At 41.4% G+C, this 15700-nt stretch overlaps 1 protein-coding gene across 1 annotated transcript; it reads right to left on the reverse strand.

The window, feature by feature from the left end:
* Positions 1–124: 124 nt before the first annotated feature.
* Positions 125–14443, reverse strand: ppwd1 (peptidylprolyl isomerase domain and WD repeat containing 1). The gene is made up of 11 exons (XM_061907792.1): positions 14267–14443; positions 12739–12841; positions 10333–10436; positions 10140–10260; positions 7854–8301; positions 5564–5754; positions 5303–5492; positions 4047–4228; positions 3900–3981; positions 2023–2205; positions 125–1936 (listed from the first exon to the last, which is right to left on the reverse strand). The coding sequence occupies exons 1-11, from the start codon at positions 14391–14393 to the stop codon at positions 1793–1795; spliced, it is 1875 nt and encodes a 624-aa protein (XP_061763776.1). The 5' UTR covers positions 14394–14443; the 3' UTR covers positions 125–1792.
* Between the last annotated feature and the right edge of the window lie 1257 nt (positions 14444–15700).

A 15700-nucleotide genomic window follows, 5' to 3' on the forward strand; every position in this document is an offset into this window, starting at 1 on the left:
CACTAGTTTGTGTGTTTGTATTGTATTTAATAACGAATATACTGTATTTCCGCCGCGGCGCTAATTAAGCACTTACCAAAGGCATGCGGTAAAAATTTGAGTGTGATGTAAGGATACCATCATGTACATTTAATTCAACAAAACTTTATTGTGGTCTTACCTTTAGACAGACAACATTCACACACTAGGGCCACGTTTTGTTTATTTTGCCGACAAACCAACAGCAAGGACTACATATTCCTCGTTTGTCGTCAACATTTTGCTTTTGCACTTGTCTTTTCTTTGACTCACTTTTGGGGCGGGTGTTAAGAAATGTCAACCTTACTCAGAGGGCGTTGTTGAGTCTGCAACTGGATGTGACGTCACGTGCAACAAAGGCATCTAAAAAGTTTGATTTTGCATCAATCGACGGGATTCAGTACTCATCCTTAGCTAGCACACACAGAGAAATGTGACCATGTGGTACTAGAAATTATTCCAGAGTCTAACCGGGTGTTGCTGATCTTATTATGGACCTTCCATGGAAATCCGCCTATGTTTAGTATATTTTGCTGAAAAACCAACAGCAAGGACTACATATTCCTAGTTTGTCGTCAACATTTTGCTTTTGCGCTTGTCTTTTCTTTGACTCACTTTTGGGCTGGGTGTTTAAAAATGTCAACTTTACTCAGAGGGTGTTGTTTAGTCTGCAACCGGATGTGACGTCACGTGCCACAAAGTTGTCAAAAAGTTTGATTTTGCATGAATCCATACCCGGTAGTACCGACAGGATCTGGCCGAAGCCTATATAAGTACTGAATTTGGTATTCATCCCTACAGAAATGTGACCATATGGTACTAGAAATGATCCCAAAGTCTAACCGGGTGTTGTTGATCTTATTATGGACCTTCCATGAAAATCCGCCTATGTTTTGTTTATTTTGCCGACAAACCAACAGCATGGACTACATATTCCTTGTTTGTCATCAACATTTTGCTTTTGCGCTTGTCTTTTTTGACTCACTTTTGGGCAGGGTGTTTAAAAATGTCAACATTACCCAGAGGGAGTTGTTGAGTCTGCAACCGGATGTGCAACAAAGGTATCAAAAAGTTAAATTTTATTTGAATCCATACCCGGTGGTACCGATAAATTTGGTACTCATCCCTAGCTAGCACACACAGAGATATGTGACCATATGGTACTAGAAATGATCTCAAAGTCTAACCGGGTGTTGTTGATCTTATTTTGGACCTTCCATGGAAATTCACCCGTGTTTTGTTTATTTTGCCAACAAACCAACAGCAAGGACTACATATTCCTAGTTTGTCCTGAACATTTTGCTTTTGTGCTTGTCTTTTTTTGACTCACTTTTGGGGTGGGTGTTGAAAAATTGGGAGTTGTTGAGTGCAACCGGATGTGACGTCACATGCAACAAAGGTGTCAAAAAGTTAGATTTTTCATGAATCAGTACCCGGTAGTACCGACAGGACTTGGTACTCCTCCCTAGCTAGCAAGCACACATAGAGAAATGTGACCATGTGGTACTACAAATGATCCCAAAGCTTAACCGGGTGTTGTTGATCTTATTTTGGACCTTGCATTGGAAATCCACCCGTGTTTTGTTTATTTTGCCGACAAACCAACAGCAAGGACTCCATATTCCTAGTTTGTCCTGAACATTTTGCTTTTGTGCTTGTCTTTTCTTTGACTCACTTTTTTTTTGCAAATGTGTCCGTGTCTTACGTAGTTATGTCAAAGACGGAGCATTACTGGCGACACTTGAACGCGGCGTTTAATAGTTGTGTAAAAAAATCACTTGATGGTGATGTTGATGATGCTGATGTCCTCGTACGGTTTGTCCGTTTTGGGGTGAACTTTGATGTTGGAGATCCTCTGGACCACCTCCATCCCTTTGATGCACCTCCCAAACACTGTGTGCTTGTTGTCCAGCCAAGGCTGTGGGAGGGGGAGGGGGGCGACACATGGCGCCATGAGGTTAAACTCCAGCATGGCGGACGGCGGCGAGCGTGGTTTGGACTCACCGTGGGCACGACGGTGATGAAGAACTGTGATCCGTTGGAGGCGGGGCCCGCGTTGGCCATGCTGAGCGTGTAGGGCCGATCGTGTCTCAGGGTGGCGTGGAACTCGTCCTCGAACTCGCCGCTCCAGATGCTCTCGCCGCCCATGCCGGTGCCCGTGGGGTCCCCGGTCTGGATCATGAAGCCCTGCGTGCCATTAACGAGACGTTGCATGTTTTAATGACAAAGATGATTGTAACGCCTGCTTTCTGCTCTTCCTAAAAAGGTTATTGCACCTTTGCAAGTACTCCACAATTCAGCAACACATGTCCTGACCAAGATAAGAAGGCGGGCTCACATTACGCCAGTTTTAAGATCTCTGGTGCAGCTGTTTATGACCCCCTCCCCTTAGAAGCAGCTGCAGCTATGTAATCAGGGATTGCCCAAAAAAGGAAGAGGCGTGGTGACACTGTACGAGGGGGCAGGTCCACGCGCTCTCCTCATGAGCTAAACTGAATCTTGTCTCTGTTGGATTCCTTGCTTCTTGTCTTGTTTAATAGTTAGTTCGCTCTTTGAACCTGACATGTGTATGTTAAGGTTGTACGGTGTACAAGTACTAATACGGCATCGCGGTACTAATGATACAAAACTGTTTGAAAAGTACCGGTTCCCAGGTATGAGGGCACGTAGTCACTTTGTGACATTGCTGGTTTTACGAGCACACACAGAGTACTTACAAGCAGACACAAGTGTGTAGACAGAAAAGGGAGAACGGACGCATTTTGGTGTAAAAAGTATAGATAAAATGTGAAGTTATAACACTGAAACACCCTCAGGAAGAGCTGCTTTAAGACTGTTTTAGCTACTTCTAAATCACTCATCCTAGTCTCCATGGCGACAAATAAAGTATGTTTCCTACAAGTACCATTATCACTGGAGGACGAGCAATAGCTAAACATGCTTTACTACACACCGTAGTCGGATACAATAGCTCAAGATGTAAACAAATGCCATGGGTGCATCTACACCTGACATCCACTTTAATGATACCAAGTACAAGAGCGTATCTAGTCGATACTACTATGATTACATTGATATTTTTTCCTTTTTGAAAAAAATTCATACTATGTTTATAAAGTCAGTAAATATGTCCCTGGACACATGAGGACTTTGAATATGATCCTGTAACTACTTGGTATCGGATCGATACCTAAATGTGTGGTATCATCCAAAACAAATGTATAGCTTACCGGCGTAACAATGTAAACAAACGCCATGGGTGGATCTACACCGGACATCCACTGCAATGATACCAAGTCGATACTACTATGATTACATTGATATTTTTTTATCGACATAAAATCTTTTTTTCCTTCTATCCATCCATTTTTTTTACCGCTTATTCCCTTTTGGGGCAGCAGGGGGCTTTCCTTTTTTTAAAATTCATATTATGTTAATAAAGTCAGTAAATAGGTCCCTGGACACATGAGGACTTTGAATATGACCAATGTATGATCCTATAACTACTTGGTATCGGATCGATACCTAAATGTGTGGTATCATCCAAAACTAATGTCAAGTATCAAAGAAGAGAAGAATAAGTGATTATTACATTTGAACAGAAGTGTAGATAGAACATGTTGCAATGGAAAATAAGCAGATAAATAAAGTTTCTTACAAGTAACATTATCACCGGAGGACGAGGAATAGCTAAACATGCTTTACTACTTCTATTTTGGTACCGGTTTCAAAATATTAGTATCAATCCTAGTGTGTGTGTGTGTTTGTGAGATCTGGGTCATGGGGGAATTGTTTTTAACTTAGGAAAGCATTTTGCATTGCATTTCTTTTTATGTATGAAAATAAATGAAATTTGAAGGATTGAGAGAGTGGGCACGCACCTTGATGACTCTGTGGAAGATGTGTCCGTTGAAGTAGCTGTTCCTGCTGTGGACGCAGAAGTTCTCCACCGTCTTCGGGCACCTGTCAGCAGAACGTGTCAGAGAGCGCTTCAAAGTGGGCGTGGCCAAGTGAATGGTGTCACCCACTCCACGGGGAACAGCTTGATGTGGATGTCACCCATGGTGGTGTGGATGATGGCGCTGTCCGACACCCTCTTGGGGCCCTCGGCCTGCGTGGCGGCCATCACCTCCTCCTTGGAGGGCTTCTCGTTGAAGATGTCTCGGTCCGAGTCGGCGCTCTTCGTGTCCTCCGGTTCCCTCTTTGAGAACTTTGAAAAGGTAAAAAAAAAAGGTGACATGTTATAAGTAGACGCAGCATTGGCTATTGTGACGCGAGAAGTTCGGCCGCCATATTGAAGTGGTGATGAGGAGCCTAAACTGACAGTTGACAGGTAGAAAACAAAGATGCTAAACTGACAGTTGACAGGTAGAAAACAAAGATGCTAAACTGACAGTTGACAGGTAGAAAACAAAGATGCTAAAGATGATGGGGGCGTGGTTAAGAGGGGAGGAGTATATTTACAGCTACAATTCAGCAAGTCAAATATTTCATATATATATATATAAGAAATACTTGACTTTCAGTGAATTCTAGCTATATATATATATATATATATATATGACTAAAATAAATACTTGAATTTCAGTGTTCATTTATTTACGCATATACACACACATAACACTCATCTAATTATTGTTGAGTTAAGGGTTGAATTGTCCATGTTCTACTCTCTGTCACCTTTTTTTCTGACCATATGCATGTACAGTAGATGGCAGTATTGTCCTGTTTAAGAGTGTCACAACATTGCTGTTTACGGCCGACGAACTGCTTTACAGTAGACGAAAACAGGACTGCTGTTGTTGTGTGTTACCACGCTGGGAGGACGTTAATGAGACTGCCCAACAATAAACCCACATAAGAAACCAAGATTTCGCCCTCGATCATTCTACAGTTATAACGTCATTGGGCAGACACATTGTTTACATTGTGGGAAAGCAGACGTGAAAGCAGGCTGTCCTCACTCGAGTCCGCATGGAGCTGGAGGGGGCGTGGCCTCCAGCTCCGCCTGAATTCCCGGAGATTTTCGGGAGAAAATTTGTCCCGGGAGGTTTTCGGGAGAGGCGCTGAATTTCGGGAGTCTGCCGTAAAATCCGGGAGGGTTGGCAAGTATGTGGTACCTTTAGAACATGTCTATAGCTTTTTCTACCTCACCATGTGCTGTGTAGCTATGTGCTCTACTGACACCTAGTGGTACTACAGTGTATTTATTTCAAATGCACAATACTACTACCATTTGGGGGTTTTTTTGTTAAAAAAAATGATGATGTTGCGCAAGCCTCACCATATAGAAGCGGTTCTTCTTGAAGGCGGTGCAGAAGACGGTGGGGTCCGGCTCTGTGTTCTGCAGGGCGGGATTATCCGACGCCTTCATCTCCACGGTGGGCGCCACTTGCATGGCCTTGGCCACGCCCTGGAAGAGACTCAGCTGGATCACGCGGATGTTCTCCAGCTTCCCCAGGATCCGCACGCATCTAGAAACAAATATATATGAGGTAAGATATTTGGTGTGCTGTTTGTTTTTGGGCTGAAGAGGCGGGCGCACCTGTTGGTCTCCACATTGATGACCTTGATGCCCAGCATGGTGCCGTACAGGACGAAGTGGCCCGTCTCGTCAAAGATGATGTTGGTCAGACGGATCCCGTCCACCTTCTCCAGTTCTCGCTCCACCGCCATGCGCCTCCCGAACTCCATGTCGGGCAGCTGCTGCCTCATCTGCTGCAGCTCTGTGAACATCTGGGGAAGGTGAGTGGGATGAAACCACGGATCCAAACATCTTTGCCGTGTGTATTGTAGACATCAGCTTTGTTTCACTTGAAAACTACGACAGAACTACATCAGCAGATACAACATATACACAAATGATAACTATATATATATATATATATATATATACATTCCATCCATTTTCTACTGCTTATTCCCTTTAGGGTCGCGGGGGGCGCTGGTGCCTATCAGCTACAATCAGGCGGAAGGCGGGTTATACCCTGGACAAGTCGCTACCTATATATATATATATATATGTGTATACACACTTGTAGTGTGTATATTAAAACTTATTACTAAATCATATATATATATAAGCGGTAGAAAATGGATGGAAGGATATATATACACATACATATATATATACTTGCAGTGTGTACATTGTATATATTACATATTGTTATGAAGGTGTTTGTTACATCATATATATATATATATATATATATATTAGGAGTGTAACGGTACACAAAAATTTCGGTTCGGAACGTACCTTGGTTTAGAGGTCACGGTTCGGTTAATTTTCGGTACAGTAAGAAAACAACAAAATATAAATGTTTTGGTTATTTATTTACCAATTTTGTAAACAATGGCTTTATCCTTTTAACATGGGGAACACTATAATAATCCTGCCCACGTTAATCCACATTAAACTGCCTCAAGTTGTTGCTTTGATTAAATCAAATGAAAAAACCTTTCTTCTACATATAAAAAGTGCAACATTAAACAGTTTCAAGTCAACTCATCCGGCTTAATTTATTACAGCATTTGGGAAGCCTGTAGTTGACTTTTATTATGTAAATGTTATATTTTTATCAAAATGTGATAGCAGGGACCCTGCCATTCAAAACTAGGCTGCTACGTTACTAATGATTCATGTAACTATAGCTGAAAGAAAAAATAGTACAAAAGCAACAGGAGAGACTATTCATCCCTGAAGACCATGGAGTTCAATGAAATAACAGACAGACAGGGCTTTGCTGCCCCTAACACACACACACGCACACACACACACACACACACACAGCAAAATGAGCTAACGTTACGCAAAAAGCTAACTAGCATTCACCACAAGCCAGAACTGCGAGTGAGCTGAGCTGCAGTTTAAGTTTTTAGAAAGTCAACGGGCTCACATTGATGTTTAGAAAGTAGTTCAATCAATCAATCAATCAATGTTTACTTATATAGCCCTAAATCACTAGTGTCTCAAAGGGCTGCACAAACCACTACGACATCCTCGGTAGGCCCACATAAGGGCAAGGAAAACTCACACCCAGTGGGACGTCGGTGACAATGATGACTATGAGAACCTTGGAGAGGAGGAAAGAAATGGATGTCGAGCGGGTCCAACATGATACTGTGAAAGTTCAATCCATAATGGATCCAACACAGTCGCGAGAGTCCAGTCCAAAGCGGATCCAACACAGCAGCGAGAGTCCCGTTCACAGCGGAGCCAGCAGGAAACCATCCCGAGCGGAGGCGGATCAGCAGCGCAGAGATGTCCCCAGCCGATACACAACTTCCAAGTTGACTTGGAAGTGTTGTTTATAATTTGGGGAGCGTACGTTGTCCGCTGCTCCCCTGCTAAACTCATATCTGCTCGACTGAAGCAGTGACTCCATGCGTTCTGAATACGCCCTGCTGATTGGCTTTGTATGGCACCAATCAGATGGTTGTGTGGGCGGGACAATGCTGGGTGCTCACTGTTCAGACAGAGGCAGAAGCAGAGCAGCTTGTGAAGACTTTCAAACTCGTCCGGTACGCCTGCGTGCCGAACCGAAACCCCTGTACCGAAACGGTTCAATACAAATACACGTACCGTTACACCCCTAATATATATATATATATATATATATATATATATATATATATATATATATATATATATATATATATATATATATATATATATATATATATATATATATATATATATATATATATATATATATATATATATATATATATATATATATATACTTGCAGTGTGTATATTGTACATATTACACATTGTGATGAAGGTGTTACTTCATATTATGTGTACATTATATAAATGTTGCAATAATACTCACGGTTAATGACTCATCAAAAACTCTCATCAGTTTTCCCGTGAAGAAGCGGAACATTCGGACCTTCCGGTCAGACGCCATAGTGGCCATCTTCTTCCCGTCGGGGGAGAAGACCAGACTGGTGGGGTAGGTTTTGTTCTTGGCAAACTCGTACAGGTCCGTGTCCGTCTTGTACTCCCACTGCACGTATTTGGGGAACTTGAACTCGTTGGGCAGACCGGTCCAGTATTCCAGCATCCCCGCTTTGTCGGCAGAGACCACCACCCGGAATTTGGCATTGAGGCGGATCTGGGACAGCGGCGAGGAGTGCATCTTGGCGAAGACGTGGAGGGGCTCACCGCTGCCCCGCCCGTCGTAGACGGAGATCTTTCCCGTGGTTTTTTCCGAGCAGGCCACCGTGGAAATGGCGTCGCCGGGATTGTAGATCCACTCGCTCTGCCCGGGGTGGAAGCTACACACAAATTAGGGACCCAACGCAAATGGAATGTTTTAGTGGACGCTTGAAAATGAGAAAAACATGATTATTTTAACTATTATATGTGGGTCCTCCTCTGATATATTTAGGTGTATCCACTAGCCTTGAACGGTACATAGGTACTAGTATAGTACCGCCATACTAATGAATCATATTCAGTACTACACCACCACCTCTAAAAAATACAGGTCCCTGCCCCCCCTTTTTTAATGGACATGGCGCCGGGTCAAACTCGTTCCATCCATCCATTTTCTACCGCTTATTCCCTTTCGGGGTCGCGGGGGGCGCTGGCGCCTATCTCAGCTACAATCGGGCGGAAGGCGGGGTACACCCTGGACAAGTCGCCATCTCATCGCAGGGCCAACACAGATAGACAACATTCACACTCACATTCACACACTAGGGCCAATTTAGTGTTGCCAATCAACCTATCCCCAGGTGCATGTCTTTGGAAGTGGGAGGAAGCCGGAGTACCCAGAGGGAACCCACGCATTCACGGGGAGAACATGCAAACTCCACACAGAAAGATCCTCAGCCTGGAATTGAACCCAGGACTGCAGGACCTTCATATTGTGAGGCAGACGCACTAACCCCTCTGCCACCGTGAAGCCCTCAAACTCGTTTTGCCAAATAATTAGCATATGCCTAGAATTTCCGCCGGGTCAAACTCGTCACGTCACGAGTGACACTTCACCTGTCATCATTTTCAAAATGGAGGAGGCTGATTTCAATCATTTTAAATCACATAAAGGGAAGAAGATTAAGAGATATTCAGTAGGATTTAAGGTCCAAGCTATTGAATATGCTAAAAAGAACAGTAAGCAGCTATGTTTTATTAATATACCGTAGCTGTGTGTGTCAAATATGAGTCATTAAATGACTCCCGCCTCCTGGTGGTAGAGGGCGCTAGTGATCCTTCTTGCGACTACTCGGCTGCAGGAGAAGTGACAACAAGCAGCAAGAGTGAGCAGCGATCGTTTATTTTTTCCTCTCGCTTGCACTTTTAACATGGAGGATTACACATCTAAAAGAAAACTGTTTTCTGAACTGGACTTTCAATCGAAGCAAGAGGTAATGAAGGAAGATCTCCATCGAGACAGAGAGACTTTTAAAACTGAAGAAAGATAAGGAAGACTTCTATAAACAAGTTATCGATGCTTTTGATCAGAAGGAGCTGCGCACGGACTTCATTTATAAGTAAAGGTAAGACCATAATACAATTTTTTTTTTAATTAAATGTGCTTCTAAATGGGTTGTACTTGTAAAGCGCTTTTCTACCTTTCAAGGTACTCAAAGCGCTTTGACACTACTTCCACATTTACCCATTCACACACTGATGGAGGGAGCTGCCATGCAAGGCGCCAATCAGGAGCAAGGGTGAAGTGTCTTGCTCAGGACACAACGGACGTGACAAGGTTGGTACTAGGTGGGGATTGAACCAGGTACCCTCGGGTTGCGCACGGCCACTCCCCCACTGCGCCACGCCTTTTCATGATGGTATCCTTACATCACACTCAAATTTATAAGCGCAGGCCTAAATTTACCACATGTCTTTGAGTGAGGAGTTGTTTTAAATTCAAGGAAGTTTTGAAGTCAGAATCGATTCGGAATCTAATCTCTACCCCAGGAATCGGATCGATCATTTTCATATTACCCTGCAGCCACCTGGACCTTTAACTTTCACTTTCGCTTATGGCGTACGAAGAGTTGGAAAGCCCTCACTTTTGAACACCTTCTCCCGACAAGCGCGTGCTTCCTGCCGACGTCATGGCAACATCCAGGAGTATTTTATACCACTGAGCCGCCAAACTCACCCCAACTTCAGCATGTTGATCATGTCGAAGTTGACCACGTCAAACACTTTCATGGCCTGGTCGTCGCCCACAGAGCAGAAGAGGGCGCCCTCCGCGCTCACCGCGATGCTCTCGATCACGCCTGCCACAAAACAACAACAACAAGTTTTGAGGTTAACGACGGAACCCTAAAAAGACAAAAGACAAAGCCTACCAAGATGGCTCCGGAAGTGCTTGACAAACTCGATTCCCTCACTCTCGTTCTTCTTCCAAAACTTGACGTGTCCGTCCTGGCTGGCCGTGATGATGAAGTCTGTCCTGGGGAGATCAGTACTGCTCTTCATCCTCTCATGGCTGCTTTTGTTTGGCTTTTTAGGCGAGTGACGGGTGGAAATATGCGAGGCGTCGGCCGATAATCGGTGACGATGTTTGTCATTTTACAAAAGCAGTGAAGTTGTCACCTTGTGTAAAAGGTAAATATTAAGATAATACAACAAATCCGTTCCAACTTATATTCAATTGAATAGACTGCAAAGACAAGATATTTATTTCATCTTCACACTGACAAACTAAATATTTTTCATGCAAATAATCATGAACTTAGAATGTAATGGCAGCAAGACATTGCAAAAAAGGCATTTTTACCAGTGTGTTACATGACCTTTCCTGTGAACAACACTCAGTAAAGGTTTGGGAACTGAGGAGACACATTTTTGAAGTGGAATTCTTTCCCATTCAACAGTCTTCTGTCTCATATTTTAGCCTTCATATTGCACTAGGTCTGGAATACAGGCAGGCCAGTCTAGTACCCGCACTCTTTTACTACGAAGCCACGCTGTTGTAACACGTGGCTTGGCATTGTCTTGCTGAAATAAGCAGGGGGCGTCCATGATAACAACATATGTTGCTCCAAAAGCTGTATGTACCATCCATCCATCCATTTTCTACCGCTTATTCCCTTTCTGGGTCGCGGGGGGCGCTGGCGCCTATCTCAGCTACAATCGGGCGGAAGGCAGGGTACACCCTGGACAAGTCGCCACCTCATTGCAGGGCCAACACAGATAGACAGACAACATTCACACACTAGGGACCATTTAGTGTTGCCAATCAACCTATCCCCAGGTGCATGTCTTTGGAAGTGGGAGGAAGCCGGAGTACCCGGAGGGAACCCACGCATTCACGGGGAGGACATGCAAACTCCACACAGAAAGATCCCGAGCCTGGATTTGAACCCAGGACTGCAGGAACTTTGTATTGTGAGGCAGATGCACTAACCCCTTCTTCCACCGTGAAGCCCGCTGTATGTACCTTTCAGCATTAATGGTGCCTTCTCAGATGTGTAAGTTCCCCATGCATTGGCCACTAATACACCCCCATACCATCACACATGCTGACTTTAACACTTTACCGCCGAGAACAATCCGAATGATTATTTTCTTCTTTCACGACGTCCACAGTTTCCAAAAATAATTTGAAATGTGGACTCGTCAGACCACAGAACACGTTTCCCCTTTGCATCAGTCCATCTTAGATGAGCTCGGGCCCAGTGAAGCGTTTCTGGGTGTTGTTGATAAATGGCTTTGGCTTTGTATAGTAGAGTTTTAACTTGCACTTACAGATGTAGTGACCAACTGTAGTTACTGACAGTGGTTTTCTGAAGTGTTCCCTAAGCCCATGTGGTGATATCCTTTACACACTGATGTCGCTTTTTGATGCCGTACCGCCTGAAGGATCGAAAGCCCGTAATATCATCGCTTACGTGCAGTGATTTCTCCAGATTCTCTGAACCTTTTGATAATATTACAGACCGTAGATGGTGAGATCCCTAAATTCTTTGCAATAGCTGGTTAAGAAATGTTGTTCTTAAACAATTTGCTCAGACATTTGATGACAAAGTGGTGACCCTCGCCCCGTCCTTGTTTGTGAATGAGTGAGCATTTCATGGAAGCAGCTTTTATAGCCAATCATGGCACCCACCTGTTCCCAATTAGCCTGTTCACCTGTGGGATGTTCCAAATAAGTTGCCGAGCATTCCTCAACTTTCTCACTCTTTTTTGCCACTTGTGCCAGCTCTGTTGCAACATGTTGCAAGCATCAAATTCCAAATGAGCTAATATTTGCAAAAAATAACAAAGTTGACCAGTTCCAACATTAAATATATTGTCTTTGCAGTCTATTCAATTGAATATAAGTTGAAAAGGATTTGCAAATCATTGTATTCTCTGAGATCGGTAGGTTGTGAGTTCAAATCCCGGCCGAGTCATACCGAAGACTATAAAAACTGGACCCATTGCCTCCCTGCTTGGCACTCAGCATCAAGGGTTGGAATTGGGGTTAAATCACTATAAATGATTCCCGGGCGCGGCACCGCTGCTGCCCACTGCTCCCCACTGCTCCCCTCACTTCCCAGGGGGTGATCAAGGGTGATGGGTCAAATGCAGAGGACGAATTTCACCACACCTAGTGTGTGTGTGACAATCATTGATACTTTAACTTTAACTTTATTTACCATTTCCACAACATGACAACTTCCCTGCTTTTGGGGGTTTGTACACAAAAAGCATTGATCACGATCACCAATCAAGTTTTCTGGTGATTGAAGAGAGTGGGAAGGACTTACTTGGAACAAACAATGTGAGTGATGACATCTCTGTGCATGTAACTCTTCTCGTACATAGCAGCTGAAGGCAGGTTGTCCAAGTACACGCGTTCATATTCTAGCACTGGGGGGGACAATAGAATGGAATAGAAAGTACTTTATTAATCCCTGGGGGAAATTCAGCGCCACAGTTCGCTCACAATAAACAATAAACACTTGGGTATTATTCACATGTGAATAACATGAATACCTTCTATTATTCAGCATTATTCACATGTGAATAACATAAATACAGTCTATTATACGGCATTATTCACATGCAAATAACATAAATACAGTCTATTATACAGCATTATTTACATGTGAATAACATAGATGCAGTCTATTATACAGCATTATTCACATGTGAATAACATAAATACAGTCTATTATACAGCATTATTCACATGTGAATATTACAAATACAGCCTATTATACATTATTATTCACATGTGAATAACATAAATACAATCTATTATACAACATTATACACATGTGAATAATATAAATAGTCTATTATACAGCATTATTCACATGTGAATAACATAAATAGTCTATTATACAGCATTATTCACATGTGAATAACATAAATACATTCTGTTATACAGTAATATTCACATGTGAATGACATAAATAGTCTATTATACAGCATTATTCACATGTGAATAATATAAATACATTCTATTATACAGCGTTATTCACATATGAATAATGTAAATACAGTCTATTATACAGCATTATTCACATGTAAACAACATAAATACAGTCTATTATACAGCATTATTCACATATGAATAATGTAAATACAATCTATTATACAGCATTATTCACATGTGAATAATATAAATAATCTATTATACAGCATTATTCACATGTGAATAATATAAATACACTATTATTCAGTATTATTCACATATGAATAATGTAAATACAATCTATTATACAGCATTATTCACATGTGAATAATAAAAATACAGTCTATTATACAGCATTATTCACATGTAAATAACAGAAATACAGTCTATTATACAGCATTATTCACGTATGAATAATGTAAATGCAGTCCATTATAAAGCATTATTCACATGTGAATAATATAAATACAGTATTATTCACATGTGACTAATATAAATACAGTCTATCATACAGCATTATTCACATGTGACTAATATAAATACAGTCTATTATACAGCATTATTCACATGTGACTAATATAAATACATTATACATGTACAGTCAAAAGGAGCATATTATGCATTATACAGTCTGACGGCAATTGTAGCTCGTTTGCAAAAATTGTGGCTATTTTATAAATATGCTGTGAGCCGAATACTGTAAAAAGGCCAGACTAAACACGTGGTATACTTTGTTTACTTATCAGGCAAACAGAGAATAGTCCAGACGTCAGTAAAGTTAGAAAAGGCCACTTTAGGCACATAATGTCGGGCTGCTGCAGTCAGACTGTTGACTGCTGTACTGTGTCACCTCGGAGGGGAATAAACACACAGACCTTTTCTTTTCTTGGTCTTGGTAGCTTCATTCGGCATTGGCCCGACCCAGTCCTCCACTTCTCCGTCTTCGGCCCGAGTTTCATCGGCTTTTCGTTTAAGTTCCACATTGTTTTCAGCTGCCGCCATTGTTACGCCGTTTCCGCCCTGTCCGGCGCAGAATTGCGGCACTTCCTGTCAGCGCACTGTTGCCGGAAGTGAAATGGGAAATGACAAGAGCTTTTTAAAATATTGAAATTTAATGTTTTTTGAATATTTTATTTTAATTTGTAACCTATTTTTATGGACTTTCACCTTTTTTATGTTAAGTTCCTTTTATAAGCTGTTATACACTATATGCCTTGAGCTCTTATTTTGAAGGCGCTAAGAGCTCAAGGCATATACTGTATAACACAGGGGTGTCCAAACTTTTTCCACTGAGGGCCACGCACTGAAAAATCAAACCGAGCGGGGTCCAATTTGATATTTTTTAATTTAAAAACCAATACAACAAATGTATAAAAAAGTATACATTCAGGCCTCCACTCAGGCTTGATCCCGGTAAAGCCAAAGGGTTTTGATAAAAAAAAAAAAATGTTTAAAAATTATCATTATTTAGTATTATTATTATTATTATTATTCAAAGTTTAAGTCTCTCGATCAACATTAGGTCTACCTATCAAAAAAAAAAACGTTTTAAACATTTAAGTTATATGCCCTATTTGTCAAAGAAGAACCCAGGTTTTTTTATGGAAAAAAATCACCTAATGCGCAATATTTTCCCCCAATTAAATTTTAGAGTGGAATGTTTGATATTGTAAAATAATTAGACCCTTAAAAAGGTTAATAACTCATAACAACATTGACATTTTTTGAGCAATGACACATACAAAAAAAAAATCCCACTAAAATTATTGAGGATCGAAAAGGGTTCCACTCAGCAAAGTGTTAAAAAATAAATTATATATATTTTTTTATGTTTACTTTTAACACAATAATCTCGAGATCAGCTTCAGATTTATCCTTTATCATATAAGTTTGATTGTTGTTCATGTTTTTTGTTTGTTTGTTTTAGGCTCAGTTGTTTATATGTCAAACACAAAATATGCAACATTTTCCCCAAAGAATATCTCAAAGTGGAATATTTAATGTGACATAATTGGAGCCAATAATTCATAATGATGTTGATTTTGATTCATTATTATGTTTTAAACAAACAGCCTGCATGTAATATTAGACTAAACATTGCAACAATTTATTGTTACATTTCACCTGTTTGCTCTTTTATACCACGTTTCTTTGTTTTGTTTTGTATCGTATTTTTAGAATGTGTTGTGGGGCCGTTAAAAAATGACCTGTGGGCCGCACTTTGGACACCCTTGGTATAAAAGCTTAGAACAGGAACTTAACATCACAAAGAGGCAAGTCCATAAAAATAAGTTGCAAATTGAAATGTA

Source organism: Nerophis ophidion, linkage group LG08 (genome assembly GCF_033978795.1).
Source record: "Nerophis ophidion isolate RoL-2023_Sa linkage group LG08, RoL_Noph_v1.0, whole genome shotgun sequence".
Classification (NCBI taxonomy): domain Eukaryota; kingdom Metazoa; phylum Chordata; class Actinopteri; order Syngnathiformes; family Syngnathidae; genus Nerophis; species Nerophis ophidion.